We start from the raw sequence: 21,515 nt of genomic DNA, 5'->3' as shown, positions 1-21,515 counted from the left end.
AATATAAGGACTATGGGACTTTTAGGGTGCTCAAAAGCAATAGCAGAGAAAAGAGAAAACAGAAAAAAAAAAACAGAAAAATAAAAATAAAAAAATACCAATGTGTATTAAACATGTACAAATTTATTTATTACAAAAATGTAAAATGATCGAATAAAAACACTTATTCAATTTGAAAATGTTGTAAACGTGTATCTATGCACATATTATTGTTCAGTACTTATATTTTGTATCTGTTTATCAGTTAGATTAATCTACGTTTTCTCTGAAGAAGCCGATAAGGCGAAACCGGTTTGAAACCAAAGCGTAGTAAATACACACTAAATAAGTGTATTTATTTGATGTTTTTACAATTTTGTAATGAATACATTTGTACATGTTTAACATACATTTTTGCTGTTTTCTCTGCTTTTGCTTTTGAGCACCCTAAAAGTCCCATAGTCCTCATATTTTATCATTGCAGAGACATGAGTTTACATCAGTTTTCATGCGTGCTTCAGTGAGTTTTTATGCAGGTTGCAGAGGCGGACTGGCCTACCGGAATAGCGAAAAATTGCCGGTAGGCCGTCTGCCCTGGGGCCGTTGTCACCTAGGAGCTTTGGGATTGGGACTTCTTATTTCCTTTTTTTTCTACAATACGGGTGGGGGGGCCGCCCGGGGCCACATTCGGCCCCTGCGATATCATGGCTGACAGCTGAGCTGTCAGAATGGAGCCGATGCTTCCTCTATAGTTCCAGGTTCCGTCTTCAAAGTCTAAGACACAGGCAGAGTGCATTTGATAACACGCCTGTGACACAGACTGTCAGGACTGACCGAGAGGGGAAGCACCGACTCTGCACCATGCTTCCTCCAGGGCAGCGCTGCTCCTCACACTCCTGTCTCCAGCCAGTATTTCCCGCCAACAGTATCCACAGCAGTACTCGCCAGCAGTATCCACAGCAGTACTCGCCAGCAGTATCCACAGCAGTACCCGCCAGCACAGCAGTACCCGCCAGCAGTATCCACAGCAGTACACAAAGCAGTATCCACAGCAGTACCCACAGCAGTACCAGCCAGCAGTATCCACAGCAGTACCCAAAGCAGTACCAGCCAGCAGTATCCACAGCAGTACCCACAGAGGTACCCACAGCAGTACCAGCCAGCAGTACCCACAGTGGTACCCACCAGCAGTATCCACAGCAATACCCACAGCAGTACCCGCCAGCAGTATCCACAGCAGTACCCGCCAGCAGTATTTACAGTAGTACCAGCCAGCAGTATCCACAGCATTATCCACAGCAGTACCCACAGCAGTGCCCACCAGCAGTATCCACAGTAGTACCAGGCAGCAGTATCCACAGCAGTACCCAAAGCAGTACCCACCAGCAGTATCCACAGAAGTACCCACAGCAGTACCAGCCAGCAGTACCCACAGCAGTACCCACCAGCAGTACCCGCCAGCAGTATCCACAGCAGTACCCACAGCAGTACCAGCCAGCAGTATCCACAGCACTACCCACAGCAGTACCTGCCAGCAGTAACCGCCAGCAGTAACCACAGTAGTACCAGCCAGCAGTATCCACCGTAGTACCAGCCAGCAGTATCCACAGCAGTACCCGCCAGCAGTATCCACAGCAGTACCCGCCAGCAGTACCAGCTAGCAGTATCCAAAGCAGTACCCACAGCAGTATCCACAGCAGTACCCACAGCAGTACCCACCAGCAGTACCCGCCAGCAGTATCCAGAGCAGTACCTGCCAGCATTATCCACAACAGTACCAGCCAGGATTTCCCACCAGCAATACCCACCAGCATTACCCGCCAACAGTACCCACATCAGTACCAGCCAGCAGTACCCACCAGCAGTATCAGACAGGATTTCCAACCAGCAGTACCAGCAAGCATTTTTCATCAGCAGTACCAGCCAGCTGTACCCACCAGCAGTACCAGCCAGCAGTACCCACAGCAGTACCAGCCAGCATTTCCCACTAGCAGTACCAGCCAACAGTAACCATCACCAGCCAACTATCAGTTGCGAGTAGCAACATCATTAATACCAGCTAACATCACACACCTCACCAAAGAGAAGCAATTCCAGCCATCACATTGAGGTGAGTTAATTAAATATTTGACTATCATTTTGTATGGCCCCCGCCTGATGTTATAAATATCCAAATGGCCCTTGGCAAAAAAAAGGTTCCCCACCCCTGATCTACAAGAACAGCATAGAGAGAAGCGGTGGCTTTGCTGTGAACAGGAGTTGGGGCTGTCCCTGGAGCCCGGGCCGCTCTCCCAGCCTCTTCACGGCGACCCAGCCCAGGAGACAGTAGGCCCCCTACCCACCTGGTCCTCTTTCTGTAGAGGAAGACCCAGAGCCCATGTGCTCATTTAATATAAATACATGCACTCAGCATTACTAGGGGCTCCTCCCTTCTAATTGGCTAAGGCTGTATGGATTTTCATGATTTCAGCTGCAAGGTTTCCACCCACTTTCCAGTACCTCCCATAGCTGCTAGACTAGTGTGAAACTTTAAGACAGCATGAGCAGCACCAGAGGACACTGAGCAGACTCTGCTAAACAATCACAGCCTCTGTTAATCAGACGGCACATAGATTTACCTACTGTCTCTCTGTTAGGCAGAGAAACCAAAAAACTATAGTACACTCACTCTAGCACCTACCTAGGAGGGTGCTACAGAAGTAAAATAAATAAATAAATAAATAAAATAAAACTAGTTTGACCAGCAATATTTTAAAAAAGGGTTATTATACAATAGATATAAAGAGCAATTTTATTTTGCAATTTGGCCCATTTATCAAGATATCATTGTGTTTAAAAGGAGTGCCAGTCAAAAAACTCTTAGGACTCTGCCCATACCAGCCAGTGTTGGTGCATCGTTTGAGTTGGTCTGCACTGCTCTTACACTTTAGCACCTGCCTGTTCCTGCATTTGAGTTGGGCTCTTTTGTCTTGCATATCCTGATCTGACCTGTTTTGACTACATCTTCTCTTCAAGGGTTTTAGCCATTAAATAGTGACACCTATGACACATGAGACTATATTTGTAAAATACATTACAGTTAATATCCAAAAGATATCATACATGCACCCATGGATTTTTGTGAACGTGATTTGTGGTTTTAAATAGATATATACAATAAAATATTTATTTTTAATTTACTTACAGCTACTTTTTGTTTATTTTTTCACTATATTGCAACCCGTCTAGACTTTTTACCCTTGAAATAATTTTCAGGTCTCAGGGAACCCCTGCTACAACCAATTCACTGGGGGTCAGTGAGAAAACGCTCCCTTACACTTGTAGTCAAAATGCCACCCTTACAGATAGTTAAAAAGATAATTCATGTCATGACTTTGACTTTACCATCTGGTGTTGGTCCTGAAACTATGCAAACATCATAAAATGGAAGTCAATTAACCACAGCTCAAGGAACCCTAGCAACCTCTTGAGGAACACTGGTTAAAAATGGCTGCTCTATTGAACAATTCATAAAAGATCTAGAGTTATTTCCTGTACCCAATAATTGAGCTTTTATTTGTTTTTGGTGATCTGTGTTTGTTTTCTTTTTTAAGATCCATAGTATTTTGCTATGGTGCATCTCACGGTCACACCACAGTCTGCCTTAGCGGATGAACCAGTGAAGATTAAAGCTTGGGGCCTTCCTCCACATCAGATTGTTACCATTAGAGCATGGCTAAAAGATGACAAAGGAGAGATGTTCTACTCCAGAGCTTTCTATAGAAGTGACGATGAAGGAAAAGTGGATCTTCAACAATCACCAGCCACTGGTGGAGACTTTCATGGGGTTCATCCAATGGGACTTTTTTGGTCTCTAAAGCCAGTTACTCCATACTACAGGTTGACCAAGCGGGATGTGATGGGGAGTCCCTATGAGATTCACCTGGAACTCTACGGTCAGGTGGAACTTAATGCTATGCCGGGATGTTCTCCTGAAGCTGCTGCTTGTTTGAGAAGATGGTACATGGCTCCAGGGGTCCAAAGACTGCAAGTCCGAGAAGAGCGACTTCGGGGCACTCTCTTCATTCCTCCAGGCAAGAAATTCTAGCTGCGTTTTCTAGCAACACAAAGCCACATTGCCATTTATGAAAATATCATATGAGCGTGTAGATGAGTTCTGTACTGTTGAAGTATTGTGATAGGTAGTTATAGATAGCTAGTGCAGATAGGAGCCTTACTCACTCATTTCAGCAACTAATATCATGTGCAGTATATCTTGAATTATCGTGATGCACAGGCATTTTTGTACATATTCAAGTATTTGTAGAATATCAAACTTCTCCACTTTATGTGTCCTTAAATACTGTCGTGGCATAATGATCCCCCTCTTTAAATATTGACACTTGCATTAAGGTAAAAAATGTTTAGGCATCAGTACCCCCTTTACCTCCCTTTTACTTACTTGAGCCCTCATTCGATCCAGTGCTTTGGTCATTTACAGCTCTTTTCTCCCCTCACTTACTGGTCTCACTGACTTTGCTGAGGCAGTGGGAGCTAATGGCTGTCAATCAAAGACAGTGATGAGGGAGGGGGCAATGGGGACGGAGACCCTGGGAAAAGGATGATTGCTTCAAATCGGCTTCTTTTATCATACTCAGGAGGGCACTGTACTCCCATGTGACTTGAAAGGCTAACCAAAATAACCAGGTTTTACAGAACTGTTCTGTGAGGTTCACTCTTGCCATCAAATCCTCCGTAGTTATAATTTTATCAACTTTACTTATCCCTAAACCAATCAGAGGGGTAAAAGTCTCTTGACTGAGGGACCTGCAGAATGCAGAGGCTCCGCTTATCTATAAAACATTAAACACTTGACCCAACCCTCCTACCAAAATGACCAGACGATACATCTAATTTGGAGTCGAAAGGCCATAGCAGCCTTTTTATTATAAACCATTAACCACTTTACCACCGGAGGATTTTGCTGTCTTACGTCTGGGCCTCTTTTTGCGATTTGGCACTGTGCGAATTTAACAGACAATTGCGCGGTCATGCAATGCTGTACCCAAACGAAATTTACGTCCTTTTTTTCCCCACAAACAGAGCTTTCTTTTGGTGGTATTTGATCACCTGTGCAATTTTTACTTTTTGCGCTATAAACAAAAAAAGAGCGACAATTTCGAAAAAATAACAATATTTTTCACATTTTTTTTATATGAAATTCCCCCCCAAAAAAATGTAAAAATCAAACTGTTTTATCATTTTAGGCCAATTTGTTTTCTGCTACATATTTTTGGTAAAAAAATTGCAATAAGCGTATTTTGATTGGTTTGCGCAAAAGTTATTGCGTTTACTAACAAAGGGAAAGATTTCTGTCGTTTTTGGTGTTTTTTTTTTTAACGAGTAATGGCGGCGATCTGCGATTTTTTTTGCTGGACTGCGACATTGCGGCGGACAGATCGGACCCTTGACTGACATTTTTGACACTTTTGGGGTTACCAGTGACATTTCTACAGTAATCAGTGCTATAAATATGCACTGTTACTGTAAAAATGACACTGGCAGGGAAGGGGTTAATTTTATTGGAGAGGGAGGGGTTAATGTATGCCTGGTGCTTACTAACGTGTGTGGGGGGGAGGTGACTGAGTGACACAGGGACAGATCTCAGGTTCAGCTATGCTGAACCCTGCAATCTGACCCTGCCTGTCACTTCGGAGATCCGCCCGCTCTGTTTACACAAGCGGGCGGATCTCCAGACTCGATTCCCCCGACGATCGGGGAAGAGCAGCGGCGATCGCCTGGCCCGACTCCCGCTGTGACTGAATATAACGAGAGCAAGCCTCCGGCGGCGCACGCGCCGCCGAGAAGGGGGAGTGTTTACCGACGTAGGTCTACGTCGTCAGACCTACAAGAGCCACTTTGCCGCAGTAGAGCTCTAGTGAGCAGCGGCAAAGTGGTTAAATACAACATTCACAAGAAAACAAGTTTAATGCATATACTGTTATACAGTCAATGCATACCAAATAAACTAACCTCAACTTATGTCCGGTCTAAGGTCTTTGAAGGCCTATATACTCGCGATTAACCGGTTGTATCTGCTACCCAATCAAAGGCCCACAGCCGCAACTACTCTGGCTCAGGGACAATTAACTACTTATGTACTACCAGATACAACCTAATTATTACCCTGATGTTACCGCCATATTGTTATACCTCAGATGGGCCCAACCCACAATTTTCCACCATTATTTAACCAGCACCACTTTCAAAGACCCAATAGACCCCCCTGCCTGTTGCTACGACAAGAAAATAAAAGGACCAAGAAATTTAATGGCAAGCTAAAAATGTAAGAACCGAAAACCCACTAACAAATACCCAAGCACCTTGAGACAGTAGGAGGCTCCCCAAATGAAAACAAATGAGGGAGGGTGGAAGAAAACTGTCTGATGCTGTGATGAGCTCCAACTGAGCTCTGACGCAATCCCCCCCTCCTCTCTACCCACTACAGGACACACCCACTGCCTTGAACTCTTCAAACTAGTAAGCAGAATGCATCATTCTTAATCTCCCCACTAATACTCTGACTCTTGTGCAGGCCCCAGTCATGCTGCCCATCCTCCTAGTTTCACTCAGCTGCAGGCCATATACTTTCCAGCATAGTAGAATACAGGCTTTCGCCATGTTGGAAATGCTACACTTTGCTCCTCTGTGACACGGCAGGTGTATAGTCTCAATAACTGCCAATAGGTGTTTCCATTTTACAAGGTGTTCCATAAATAAGATGGCTAATGCAGGTCAAACTTTGAGACATTTCCATATGATGTTTCTAAATATGTAATATACTGTATCTTAATAAGGTTGCTAAAAGACTTTTCTGTTCTGCCTACTCTATGTGCTTAACCTAAGATGCATGCTATTTTGGATTGATATAATATCCTTAGAACTTTTATTTCTACAGTGCCTACAAGATAACGGCAATTTTTATACTCCGCCTTCTGTCATTTTCCTTTCCTGGTGCATCTCCATGGCAGCATACACTGGAATGTGGCTCCGCCCCCGCAACCTGATAGGACCAGTTAGCTATAGGTCCTTTAGCCAGGAACCACCCTAGCATTCTCTGTAACTATCACCTCATAGTGGGCCCCTGTATGCTGCCATGAAGATGCACCAGGAAAGGAAAATTACGGAAAGATGAGCATACAATTTTCAGTTTTCCTGGTGCATCATGGCAGCATACATTGGGAAATAACTCGCTAGCTGGGTGGGTGTAAGATGAACTCAAATTTTTTAACCAGAACAAGCATGACCAGCTTGAATGACAGATCTGGCAAACTTTGTTGTTGTCAGCTGAGCAGGATCCACACAGTAGTGCGAAATGAATGTGCTTCTGGACGACCAAGTCGTCGCTTGGCAGATTGTCTCAGGAGAAACTCTGCAGTACGCTGCCAAGGAGGTTGCCACTGCTCTCGTGGAATGTGCCTTAAAGCCCTCCGGAACTGAAAGATGTTTAGCTGAGTAGGCCTTATTTATAGCTTTTATGAGCCATGACTCTATATTGCGAGATGATGCTGCTTGCCCCTTTCTGAGGCCATGAGGAATTATCAGGAGATTGTCTGCCTTCCTAAATTAACTGGTGACTTCCAGATAAACCTTGATGCTTTGCCCAACGTCCAATGGGTGTAACATTCTTACTCGCCAAGGAACGACGGGTTAATTTCTTGATTAAAGTGGAAAGAAGTGGCTACTTTAGGAATGAAAAGGTCAGAGGGTCTCATGATTACCCTGTCGGGATAAAAGAGGAGATGAGGCTCCTTGATGACTAGTGCTTGTATCTCTGAAACTCTTTTTGCTGAGGTTATGGCAATGAGGAAGCACACCATCAAGGTAAAGTCCAACAATGAGGCTGACTTCAATGGATGAAAAGAGGAACGTAATAAGGCCTCCAAAACTATTAACAAATCCCAAGCGGGAAATATGGGCTTTGCTGGGCGGTCTAATTTTTAGACATGCTTTTATGAACTGAATGATGAAAGGATTCACAGCCCAATTTATTCCTGTCATAGCAGAGAGTGCTGAGACTTGGACCTTTAAGGTACTTGCACCTAGACCTTTATTGAATCCCATCTGAAAAAAAATGGAGAATCTGTGCCACCTCAGGAGACAAAGGATCCCAAGACTGCTGTTGGGCAACCGAGAGGAAGTTTTATATCCTCTTATAGGTGCTGTTTGTGGTGCTTTTCCTGGCTTGGATCAGAGTCTCTACTACCTGCCGAGAGCAGAAATGTTTTAAGAACCTTTGCTTTTCAGCTTCCAGGCCATAAGTTGTAGCCTCTCTGGGGGAACTGCCCCTGAGACAGAAGATCTGAGGTTACTACAACCGCTATGGGATCCTCCACACTGAGCTGCAGTAGAGTCGTGAACCATGGCCTCCTTGGCCAGAATGGAATCACCGCTATCACAGTGTTTGTGGACCTTCTGAGTCTGGCAAGGAACCTCACGATTAGAGGTGTTGGGGAAAATATGTATCCCAGGCTGAACCTCCATGGGTGGTGAAGGTAGTCTGCCGAAGGGTATGGGACTCTCGCTAGGAATGTCTGGCACTTGGTGTTCACCGGAGTAGCCACCAGATCTATTTCTGGGATGCCCCATTTTCTGGTTAGGAGAGATAAAACTTGAAGACTCAGTGCCCACTTGTTGTTTGACAAGAAATTCCGGCTCAGAGGCGCCTAAATGATTCTCCGTCGCTGGCACATAAACTGATCCTAGATCTGCCAGATGTATTTGGGCCCAGTTCAGGATAGGATGGGCCTCCTCCAGTAGCATGGGACTCCTGGTACCCTCCTGTCTCTGGATATACGCTACTGTGACTCTGTTGTCTAGCAGGGCTTGAAAAGCTGCTTTGAGCTCCAAGACATTCAAAACTAGCCCCTGGGCTCTGAATGCCCAGCTTCCTTGGGCTTCAAACTGGCATCCGACATGACTACCTCTGGTTGCAGGGGGACAATCAGACGATGCTTCATCAAGTTGCGGACCTGAGTCCACCACCCCAGTGATTGTTTCACCTTGTTGGGGATGATAATGGATTAACACATTGTCACTCCATCCCACTGTGCGAGAAATGCATTCTGAAGTGTTCTTGTGTGCCACTGAATCAATGGAAATGTAGCAGTCATCAAACCAAAAAGGCTGAGGCAAGTTCCGGCAGGCAAGGAAGTTGCCCCCAGTGCCCGTTTCACTTTGTGGACCAATGGGCCCACTTTTTCCTGCGGCAGCTGCACCACGTTGTCTTGGGCGCCAGTAGAGCACCCAGGAAGACCATCCTCTGAGTAGAGGGTAGGCTGCTCTTCTCCCATTTTATCAGCCACCCGAAGTATTGGAGAGTGTAAATCAGCAACTCCCAATGTTGAACAAGGGTACTCCTGCTGTTGGCCAGGAGGAGTATGTCATCAAGATAATGATGGACTCCCTGTCCCCTTTCTCTTAAGAGTGCAATTACTGGCAGTAAGACTTTTGTAAAAGTTCTGGGAGCTGTGGATATCCCAAAGGGCAGGCTTCGAAACTGAAAATGTTGGTGATTGATGGCAAAACGGGGGTACTTTTGGAAAGTCGGATGAATGGGCACGTGAAGATATGCGTCCGATAAATCTATGGACAGCGTCCAGTCTCCTAGATTTATTGCAAGCAGGATAGACTGAAGACTTTCCATCTTGAAGGTTTCGAAATGTATTCTTCTCTTGAGACCCCCTCATACCCCCGATACTGGTCGAAGGTCCCCAGTTTTCTTTTTTATCAGGAACGTGAAGGAATAGAACCCTTTACCTTGTTGAGAAAATGGAACCTCCATTATTGGCCGCTTCTGAAGTAGCTGCAAGATGAATTTGGTTAGAATTTTTCTCTTCCCCAGGTCTCAAGTCTGGTCACTTGAAAATGGTTGCTTGGAAAGTTCCCTTTGAACCGCCACTGATAACCCATCAAAATGGTGGAAACTACCCAGGAATCTGCTACGTGGTCCGCCCACACCTGTGCATAAAGCCCGAACCTGGCTCCAACAGACACAGGCTGGACTGACGCACCCTCAAAAGGACTTCTGCCGAGGAGGACTTCAACTTCTGGAGCCCTAAAAGGGAAGATTAACCTCTTTTCCATTTTATTTTAAACTCCCTTCCTGGTCTGTAGGATCTTGCTTCCCTGTACTTATCTGGAAGGTTTCGTTTGTAAGACTGAACCCTTTGCAGTCGGTGTCTACTATCTGATGGAATCAGGCCTGACTTCCCGCCGGTCACTTTTGAGATGGCCACGTCAAACTTGGAGCCGAATAGGTTAACACTGTCTTAAGGTATTTTGCACCAATTGGTCTTTGATGCAGAGTCCACTGCCCAGGGCTTCAAACACAGAGCCCTTCTAGCAAGGATTGAAGATAGCATTGCCCTCACAGATGATCTGATCACGTCTATGGATGCTTCCGATGCAAAGTCTCCCTTCAATCTGAGGTCCTGAGGAGCTGATATTATCTTCTCTTGATCCGCTCCTTCCACTAGGGATTTCTCAATGTTTGATGTCCAGCTGGATACTGCCTTTCCTACAGCAGCCATTGTAATGGCCGGTCTACAGGCACCTTCCACTGCTGTGTATGTACAATTCAGGTCAAGATCTATTTTACAATCTAATACATCTCTGAACGTAACTGCATCCTCTATTGGTAGTGTTACGTATCTGGCAAAACACATCAAGGATGCATCAATGACTGGAGCAGAAATTAACAGATTCACCTTGGGGTCAGGACCCAGTCTTGAACCTGGGACCTCCACTGGGTCTGGCAATGACTCTACTTACTGAGCCACCTGGAATGCTGGACAGTTCCCTGGACAAATCCTTCAATGATCCTGACGTGAATTTTAATTGCCTTGAACCTTAAACCCTTTGCTCCTCCCATGAACTTCCTGATTCAAGCCATGTCTCTACACATCCTGGTTGCCAGAATATTGTGCCTTCACCAGCCAATATTTCGCTTGTCTCTCCTGCTGCCATCCATATCTTCGCTACCATTCCTTATCGACATTTGGCTTGTTCCTCAACTACGCTTCTGCCTAATCCCAACCTGCAACTACTCATTACCGACCTTTGGTTACTCCTAGACTACGCTTCTGCTTGATCCCAAACCTGCTATATCTGCTACTGGACTCTGGCTTGCTCACCTATTGGTGGGGCGATCCTGAGGATTGTGACCTGGTACTAACATGCAGCAAAATCCATCTGCACTATCAGGAGCGCTGGTGAACACCGGTAATACTCACCTCAGGTGAGCCTGCGTCATCTCCATGAGTGACCTGTCTGTGTTCCTATCCAGCAGGTTCCTGTGTAAGCTGCTATAGCTACTGGTCTTCGTGCCTGACTCCAGATTGTGACACTTGGGCTCCTTCAAAGGGTACAATTTAGCCAGTCTGCTGTTGAGATCTATCTTCTTGTCCGTCTTATGCCATTCATCCTGAATGAGCTCATTCAGCTCATCAATAAAGGCAAAGGCCTCAGGCTCCTTCTGAAGGTTTGGGAAATATCTTCTGAGCTTGCGAGGTGTTTCTTCCTTCTCTTCCCAACCAATCGTCTCCTTAACTGATTTGACAAATGGTTCAACCGGGGTGAAGTTGAAACCTGTAGCACCCTCTGCATCCTCACTCTCTGATGAGCTATTTGATTCTTGCGGGAAGTGGGGAGCCCAAGTGGCAGTGCTCTGAGCTGCTTTGCCTAAATCAGTAGTTGATGCCTCCACGATTGACTCTCTGATGGACTCCCTGATCAGAACCGTCACTTCTCGGACGTCTGCTTCCTTTTCCTTTGTTTCCTCCTCAAAGCATGAGTGACAAGCAAGTTTATGTGGAAGTGCTGGTGCGCCACATACCCAGCAAGCATTATCTCTCAAGCGGGCTTGGTGACCACGGGGTGAACGACGGTGATGAGACGACCATGACCTTGCTTGACAAATCTGGCACGTTGGTTGTACCCAAGTTGATTGATCGATCAACTTGATACATTCAGCTTGTCCACACACGGCTCGAATCTCAACGATTCGAACCATCTATGGACGGCCTTAATCCCAGGACTGCATGGAGAGAAATACAAGCAGGTGAAACCGCTACTATATACGTGTTGCAACTATGTACCATGTATAAATGATCAGCTTACCTTGACCATAACTATAACACCCTATAATGTATACTGCTTATCCTATGAGTGATAAATATTATTGGAAGCCTAAAGAATTAAACTTTTCTTCTCATCATCTAGGTGAGGGCCCATTCCAAGGAGTCATTGATCTATTTGGGGGTTCTGGTGGTCTCACAGAATTTCGAAGCAGCCTCCTGGCTAGTCGTGGCTTTGCTGCTCTTGCTTTGGCTTTTTTTGCTTATGAAGATTTGCCAAAGACCCACAACTATCTGGATCTAAAATATTTTGAAGAAGCTGTTCAGTTTCTAAGTAGTCATCCGAAAGTAAGTAAAAACATTGCAGGTAGATATAAACATTTAGCCTCATTAAAAAAAAAAAGTAGAGGGTAGCAAATGTGAAGCTTATGATAATTCTATTGGCAATCCATAGGCAACACGTGGATAGTGGTTACCATTGTTTATTTTGACATCAAATTTCAATTTAGTTTTAGTCATAGTCTTTTGACTAAAATGCCATTTTAATTTTAGTGGTATTATAGTCATCTGAATTGTTTTAGTTTTAGTCATATTTTAGTCTACTAAAATCTCCAGTACATTTTAGTCGACTAAAATGATTTTAGTTGATTAAAATGGTTTTAGTCGACTAAAATGTAATGGGTTTAGTTAACTTGTAATGCATTATTTAAGCTAGAGTTTTTTTTTATTTATTTAATTCAAGAATTTCCAAACGCATTATATACTCCTGGAGTAAAAATCTAATAACATGTTATTATTTATGGTATTAGGGTTTGAAAATGGACTTCAGACACATATGTAGCTGTTGTGATATATAACCAGTGTTAATTTTGATTTCAAATTTTAATTTCATTTTAGTCATAGACTTTTGACTTAAATACCATTTTAGTTTTAGTCGTATTTTAGCCATCTGAATTGTTTTAGTGTTAGTCGTATTTAGTCGATTAAAATAGTTTTAATCTCGTCAACTAATATATTTTATATTATATTACAGTATATTATATTATATATTTTAGTCAACAAAATTATGAAAAACAAACAGGCAATAATTACAAAAACACAGGCAACAAACAGGCAGTTATAATAGTACATTAGTTAGTAGTACAATAGTACATAGGCAATATATAACAGGACCCTAGTCTTACTTCCTTCCAGCTGAATGCAGGCTTTCCCTTCTCCCTCCAGCCACACATGTACTGTCAGTAGGAAGAGAATACACATCTCATATACACTATATTGTCAAAAGTATTGGGACGCCTGCCTTTACATGCACATAACTTTAATGTCATCCCAGTCTTAGTCTCTAGGGTTCAATATTGAGTTGGCCCACCATTTGCACTGCTTCAACTCTTCTGGGAAGGCTATCTCCAAGGTTTAGAAGTGTGTCTATGGGAATGTTTGACCATTCTTCCAGAAGCCCATTTGTGAGATCAGGCAAATATGTTGGACAAGAAGGCCTGGCTCGCAGTCTCCGCTCTAATTCATCCCAAAGGTGTTCTAGCGGTTTGAAGTCAGTACTCTGTGCAGGCCAGTCAAGTTCCTCCACCCCAAACTCACTTATCCATGTCTTTATGGATCTTGCTTTGTGCACTGGGACGCAGTCATGTTGGAACAGGAAGGGGACATCCTCAAACTGTTCCCACAAAGTTGGGAGTATGAAATTGTCCAAAATGTCAGTATGCTGATGCCTTAAGAGTTCCCTTTACTGGAACTAAGGGGCCAAGCCAAACCCTTGAAAAATAACCCCACACCATAATCCCCCTCCACCAAATGATTTGGGCCAATACACAAAGCAGGGTCCATAAAGACATGGATGAGGGAGTTTGGGGTGGAGGAACTTGACTGGCCTGCACAGAGTCCTGACCTCAACCAGGCCTTCTCTTCAACATCAGTGCCCAACCACACAAATACACCTCTGGAAGAATGTTCAAACATTCCCATAGATACACTCCTAAACTTTGTGGACAGCCTTCCCAGCATAGTTAAAGCTGTTATAGCTGCAAAGGGTGGGCCAACTCAATATTGAACCCTATGGACTAAGTCTGGGATGCCATTAAAGTTCATGTGCTTCTAAAGGCAGGCGTCCCAATACATTTGACAATATAGTGTATATGCCTCCTTTAGGATCTCTCCTCTCTAATGCTGGCTCACCACTCCGGACTCTGGCTTGCACTTGTGTCCCTTCTCCAGTCAATCAACCAGTGGTTGAGCCAAAGGGATCACCTGTAGGCCCGGAGACCCAGGAATCAAACTGGCTATTTGGAATCTCCTACTGAAATCCAGAGAGCTCCTTGATATAGTTATGATATATAAAGCCTTCTCATTACAATTTTTTGGTCAGCAATCCATATCCTAATAAGGCAGGCAAGAACATTGGCAAATGCCCCTCTGAACCAGAAACCAAGGTGTGTTTTTTCTTCAGTTTGCTACTTGCCACCAAGAAGTCAAATTGTTCTTTGTTTAGGATCTCCACTTATCTTTTTTCATCCGTGTGTCCACCTTTTGCAAACCCAACCAACAGCTGGCAAATGCATACAATATTTACATTGCTGATAAAATGAATTAGCCATATCTCAGCGCAATATAGTAATTTTCACTGGTAATCAGTTTGGTATCAATATGTCAAGTCATATGACAGCAGTAGGGAATACATGTCACTGCCAGCTGCTCACCGGTGATAGCAGTTCCCTGCATATTCTCTATGAATCTGATGCATTACAATAAAACACAATTTCTCTATCATCCATCGTGCCACCATTAACTTTCCATTCCACACTCTTTAAGGCATGAGAAAATCAGGTTCTACTGCTTTTTTTTTTTTTTACAGTGCAGTCATGTTGTTAGCATGCTTGCAGGATGGTGGAACATAGGGACAACCTCATCAATATGCTGCTTCTTTTTTACTGTCCAATCAGCAGGCTGGGAGAGAAGAGGTGACTAAGGAAGCGGAACATAGCTGCCTTTTTTTTTTTTGTATAGTCACCCATCAGATGGGTAAAAGTTATTACTAATATAGTTGGGATAGGGTAGGTGATGCAGTTAGCCATTGGTTAATAGGGGGGTTACTGTGTTCATTGTGTCTCGCTTCTAAGTCTGGAGTGATGCCTTAATGCTGATTTTAGCATGAAGAAAACTCCTGCCTAGAACCTAGTCAATTAGTAAGTGTGATTCTAGTGTCCCCCACAAAGGTGCCTAAGCCCTGCCCAACATATATGTAGCAAGGTTTCCAGGCCTATGGCCTGATGTGGGTCTGCCATTAGTACCGTTAATCCCTCCAGCCCATGTGAGCTGTGACCCTGGGTGTGGCAACTGAAGCAGCGACAACTCCAGCATCTTTGTTCTTGGTTTTTATTGGAATTAGGGGATGGGAGAAGGGAATGGGTGGGATACTCCTTGCGGCTTAAACTAATTACAATTGGGACTTTTACTCCTGAAATGCCCGTTGGCGCTTCTGTGACACCAGCCGGTGCCAGCCAACGCTCACTGACACTGAGAACACTCTGTAGAACAGAAGAAGTGCTGAATCCTCGACTTATAGTCCAGAAGATCCAAGACTGAGAACTGTAGAACTCCTGACACTGTTGTACTATGAAAGTCACTGAATACTTTCCTCCGCCTGGCACAGCTTGAGGTAGTATATTGTAGAACTCTGTATAGCTGTCACTGTAACTGGCACGCTCTGTGCAATTCAGGGCCCAAACTGCAGGTGCCCCCTTTGACCTCAAACTCTTCAGGGTCCACTGACTATGTACCCCCCTCTGTAGCTTCAGGGTCCTCAACCAAGGTACCCCCTTTACAGCTAGCTGGCACTGGATCCCAGAACCTCTTCTGGAGTGGTCCCCTCTAACTTCGGGCAGACCCCCAGGGGCAATACTCAGATCTCACGACCTGTGTAGGCTTTCCTGGGACTGGACCCCCCACTTTCCTCAGACAGGAGGAGAGACAGCCGCACTCTCCTTCCTGGGACTCTGCTCCCGCCAAAGACACCGTGCCACGCACTTCCCCCCAAACTTATACCCACTCCCAGAATCCTTTGCAGCCTAATCTGCCTTCTGGGGTAGTTACAAGCTGGGATGTGTCCCCTGATTGGGCTTCCCACACTGCCCTATGAGAAGCCTCTCACAGGAGCCAATGGGGATACTTCTCCCCTCAGCAGGCACATCTGGAAGCCCTGACACCCTAGCTAAATATATCACAGCCCTGCTGTTAGGCGGACAAGGCCCACTATACATTTACCTAGCACCTACCTGTAGGGTGCTACACACACACACACACACATATATATATATATATATATATATATATATATATATATCAAAGGAGCATCCAGCAACATGGAACCAACATGAGTCATATGTATCTCCTTTATAAGGCTCAGTAGTAAAAGTGATCCTAGGTTCAAAGTACCCATATAGAGTTTTATACATCAAAGGATGTCCTCATTTAGGCTCCTCTTTGTTAAGAAGAAAACGTCATAATTGCGCTACAATCAAGTGTCAGATGGGCAGGGTTCTCGGCATTTATTCAGGGACTCCATCATGACTGATGCAGCTTGGGAACATACAAAACTCGTCAGGCTAATCATCTGACCAGAGTTTGGTCACACCAAATATTGATTTGATTTGGATTTCTCTTCTGTTTATTTACTTTCCATTTTGTTAATCAATAAAAATAAATGATTAATACTTCTATTTGGGAAAGCATTCTTCCCTTACAGCATTTTTTCACACCTGTCTAAAACTTTTGCAATGTAGTATATATCCATACCTTCCCCTCCTCTGTGATAAATGAAGCCGAAAGCGACAATAATTCAGTCCCTTCCTGTTTTGATTTGTTGTTTACAAGCTGTTACTGGCTTTTTAAGTATCTGATCAAACTGATTTGGATTTGATCAGATACATGATATTACCAAAAGTATTGGGACGCTTGCCTTTACACGCACATGAACTTTAATGGTATCCCAGTCTTAGTCCGTAGGGTTCAATATTGGGTTGGCCCACCCTTTGCAGCTATAACAGCTTCAACTCTTCTGGGAAAGCTGTCCACAAGGTTTAGGAGTGTGTCTATGGGAATGTTTGACCATTCTTCCAGAAGTGCATTTGTGAGGTCAGGCACTGATGTTGGAGAAGAAGATTTATGCTCCTGCGCTTAAGGGGTTGTTGTGCGACTTGATCTTTTAAGGACACAACTTCGCTGGTTTAGTCGCTATTGCGACAGTACTGCCAATCCCAACAGGTCAGGGAAACCCAGATAGAACTCTAAAAATGAAAAATAGAAAGGGCGCACCAACCTAGCGCATTACCTATGCAACAATTTATTTAAATGAAAACATATACATCATACTCACAGAGGAGATGAAATAACAGGTGAAATGTAAAAAAGTGAGTCCACCAGGAGTCTCCACTTTAGCATAGTCCGCTTGGTGAAAACAGTAGTGGGATGAAAACCTCCAAATATAGCTTACGCATTTTCGAGGGTGTCCCCCCGTCTATGGGAATGTTTGACCTTTCTTCCAGAAGAGCATTTGTGAGGTCAGGCACTGATGTTGGAGAGAAGGTCTGGCTCACAGTCTCAGCACTAATTCATCCCAAAGGTGTTCTCTCGGGTTGAGGTCAGGACTCCACCCCAAACTTGCTCATCCATGTCTTTATGGACCTTGCTTTGTGCACTGGTGCGCAGTCATGTTGGAACAGAAAGGGGCCATCCCCAAACTGTTCCCACAAAGTTGAGAGCATGAAATTGTCCAAAATGTCTTGGTATGCTGACGCCTTAAGAGTTCCCTTTACTGCAGGGGTGGGGAACCTACGTCCCGGGGGCCGTATGCGGCCCTCAAAGTCATTTGGTCCGGCCCTCCGTGCAGCTGAGTCTGTGTCTCTCAGCTTATCTGTCAGAACGGAGCCAATGCTTCCTGTATAGTTCCGGCTCCGTTCTGACAGTCTAAGTGAGTCACAGGTGGAGTGATATCAAATGCACTCCGTCTGTGACCAATACAGGAAACATCGCCTCTTCCTCCAGCACGGCCCCGCTGCTAGCCAGCATTTCCCGCCAGCAGCACACACAGCAGTACCAGCCAGAACCAGCAGTACCAGCCAGAGCCAGCAGTACTCACATCAGTATAAGCCAGAGCCAGCAATACCCACAGCAGTACCAGCCAGAGCCAGCAGTACCCACAGCAGTACCAGCCAGAGCCAGCAGTACCCACAGCAGAACCAGCAGTACCCACAGCAGTACCAGCCGGAGCCAGTAGTACCCACAGCAGTACCAGCCAGAGTCAGCAGTACCCACAACAGTACCAGCCAGCAGTACCTACAGCACAGTACCAGCTAGCAGTACCCACAGCAATACCAGCCATTAGTACCCACAGCAGTACCAGCCTGCAGTACCAGCCTGAGCCTGCAGTACTAGCCAGCAGTACCAGCCAGCAGTACCCACATCACAGTACAAGCCAACAGTACCAGCCTGAGCCAGCAGTACCTAGAGCAGTGTACCAGCCTGAATCACCAATACCCACAGCAGTACCAGCCTGAGACAGCAGTACCAGCCAGCAGTACCCACAGCACAGTACCAGCCAGCAGTACCCACAGCACAGTACAAGCCAGCAGTACCAGCCTGAGCCAGCAGTACCCACAGCACAGTACAAGCCAGCAGTACCAGCCTGAGCCAGCAGTACCCACAGCAGTACCAGCCAGCTGTACCCACCAGCAGTACCAGCCAGCTATACCCACCAGCATTACCCGCCAGCAGTTCTTTTCAAAACTTACCACCACAAAGTCGACTGCCCTCCAGACTGACCGACGCAAACCTGGAAAACCAGTTGCGAGTAGCAATATCATCAATACCATCTAACATCACTCACCAAAGAGAAGCAGTTGCAGCCATCACATTAGGGGTGAGTTAATTAAATTTTTGAGCAAATATAACAGGCACATTTTTAAGTTTATAATATTGTACGGCCCCCAAATGATTTTATAAATACCCAAATGGCCCTTGGCAGAAAAAAGGTTCCCCACCCCTGCTTTACTGGAACGAAGGGGCCAAGCACAACCCCTAAAAAACAACAACAATGTAAGTGAGAATTGTATGAGCTGTGAGGCTAACATAAGTACATACAATATATAGTAAGCAATGTAGCGCTAATCCTAAAAGTAACTCAAAACGACTGAGTGTATAGAGTCTGTGAAAAGTCCCAAATTGTCAGATGAATCAAACTGTGAATCCAGGAAACCACCACCAGACATCCTGTTCACACTGTCTCTTACCGAATGGAGATGATCCCCATGACAGGGATCCTAAACGCCCAAATCTTTGATATAGCCCAAGGACATCCTCCTCATGTCCAGCAATATCCAAACAAGTAGTCTTGGGTAAGTATGAAATAAAGAACAAGGCACCATCATAGCGCAGACAGTTTGATTTATTCACAACAAATAGGGATTAAAAGCACTTACAAAAAGCAGGACAAAACGAGCATCTCAGTCAATAGATTGTTCCATCCAGCATATTCCGCTTGGCTTTCGCAGTAAACCACCCAAAAGATGGCCGCCGCGTCTCCTCCGTGTGGGCGAGCGTGACCGCAAGCACCGCCCGACGTACGTTTCGTCGTGAACAGATGCCTTCTCGGGGCCCCTAGACTTTTCACAGACTCTATACACTCAGTCGTTTTGAGTTGCTTTTAGGATTAGCGCTACATTGCTTACTATATTTTACTTTTGATCTGTTATTATTCCAGATTCTGTGTGGCTGCTTTCCAACTGATTTTATTGTGATTAGATTTTAATTATTAGCTAGCGCAGCAATATACCCTTCTATAAGTACATACAAACATTCCAGCAGCCAGCATCAATAGACCCCCAGCGGCCAGCAACAATAGACCTCTCCCTCAACAGTAGATCCCTCCCAGCAACAATTGACCCCCCCAGAAGCATAAGACCTCCCAAACAACAATAGGTCCCCCACCAGTAACAATAGACCTCCCTAGCAACAATAGACCCCCCCACAAAAATAGATCCCCTCCAGCCACAATAGATCCAGCAGCAGCCATCATTAAAAGACCCTCCAGAATGCCCCATCACCCCTTGCAATTACATACATTCAGTGCTGGAGGTGCCGAAACTGTGTTCCCCCACATTCCCACTGAAAAAAAGTCCTGGGTGTGTGTGTATATAATATGTGCGTGCGTGTATTTAGCTGTTTGTCCAGAGCTCAGCTTTAACATACATTAACCTTTGTTTTTAAATGTCATTCAGGTGTGTGGAAGTGGAGTTGGAGTCATTGGTGTGAGCAAAGGAGCTGAGATAGCTCTCGCCATGGCGTCTTATTTACCGCAGATTGCCGCTACAGTCTGCATCAATGGAACCGTGGTGATTACCGGCAGCACCGTCAGTTATGGGGATCTTATCCTGCCTGGAATTCCCTATCAATTAGAGAGGTTGCTTTTTACACACGCTGAAGCTTATGACACGACTCGCTTATACGGAGACCCAACAAAACCAGAAAACCAGGCCTATGTACTTCCAGTGGAAAAGGCCAAAGGTCCTATCCTCTTCCTGGTGGGAGAAAATGATCAGAACTACGAAAGCTTGCGTTTTGCTAAAGCGTCACTAGCCAGAGCGATAAAGTCGGGCAAGATGGATGTGTACATAGAGAATTATCCCGGAGCCGGACACCTCCTAGAACCTCCATGTTCTCCTTTCTGTCCGGCATCAAGAGTATCTTCATCATCAATTCCGGTAATGTGGGGAGGGGAGCTTGTTCCACACTGCCAGGCTCAGGAAATCAGCTGGCCATTGATACAGGACTTCTTGCGTAAAAATATTCCATGTTCTAAGAAAAATAAATTGTAATAAATGATTGGTCGCAAAAAATAAATAAATAAAATGAAAACATTGCATATTTTTATACTTTCCTCACAGGATTGGCTGGCAGTTTTGGGTGAGGAGTCCAGCTGAAATGTAATGCTGGTCATGTATGTGCTGTAGCCTAATGAATAAATGATATTGGTGATGTTTTCAGTTCACGTCATAGCGACCAGAAGTTCAGGGAAATGGCGTTTTTGGATAAAGAGGAAGTAGCTTAACCACTTAACGACCGCCGCACGACTATTTACTGCGGCGGTCAGGCCCTCACAGGCGCTAGCCTGTGAGGGTCTAGGGAGCGAGCACGCGCTCCCGCTCCCGAGTGGTCACGGACCCCCACTCGCGATCGTCGGTGGAGAGGGAGAAAGGCAGGCGGCTAATGTAAACAAGCCGCCTGTCATTCTCCCCGGTGTATGAATGATGATCATACGGTTCTACTATGTAGAACCATTGATCACTGTTCATACATCTCAAGCCACAGCCAATCAAAGTTAGAATCACGCCCCTAGGGACACACATAGCCCCT

At 45.0% G+C, this 21,515-nt stretch overlaps 1 protein-coding gene across 1 annotated transcript; it reads left to right on the top strand.

Moving 5' to 3' along the window:
* The first annotated feature begins 3,577 nt into the window (after positions 1-3,577).
* LOC309551889 (acyl-coenzyme A amino acid N-acyltransferase 1-like) lies at positions 3,578-21,021 on the top strand. The gene is made up of 3 exons (XM_082252603.1): positions 3,578-4,052; positions 12,241-12,443; positions 20,381-21,021. Exons 1-3 carry the CDS (start codon positions 3,590-3,592, stop codon positions 20,975-20,977), a joined length of 1,263 nt encoding a protein of 420 aa, XP_082108729.1. The 5' UTR covers positions 3,578-3,589; the 3' UTR covers positions 20,978-21,021.
* Positions 21,022-21,515: the final 494 nt, after the last annotated feature.

The sequence above is a fragment of the Pelophylax lessonae genome, assembly GCF_965119305.1.
Source record: "Pelophylax lessonae genome assembly, chromosome: 1".
NCBI classification, from domain to species: domain Eukaryota; kingdom Metazoa; phylum Chordata; class Amphibia; order Anura; family Ranidae; genus Pelophylax; species Pelophylax lessonae.
The sequence above is the reverse complement of the archived record's forward strand: the minus strand, read 5'-3'. Positions and strand labels throughout refer to the sequence as shown.

What these genes read in the sequence shown, in the direction of transcription:
- LOC309551889 (XM_082252603.1), top strand. Translation starts at nt 3,590, where the DNA reads ATGGTGCATCTCACGGTCACACCACAGTCTGCCTTAGCGGATGAACCA. An exon ending in CACTCTCTTCATTCCTCCAG is followed by an intron (nt 4,053 to 12,240) that starts GCAAGAAATTCT and finishes CTCATCATCTAG; the next exon opens with GTGAGGGCCCATTCCAAGGA. An exon ending in TTCTAAGTAGTCATCCGAAA is followed by an intron (nt 12,444 to 20,380) that starts GTAAGTAAAAAC and finishes AATGTCATTCAG; the next exon opens with GTGTGTGGAAGTGGAGTTGG.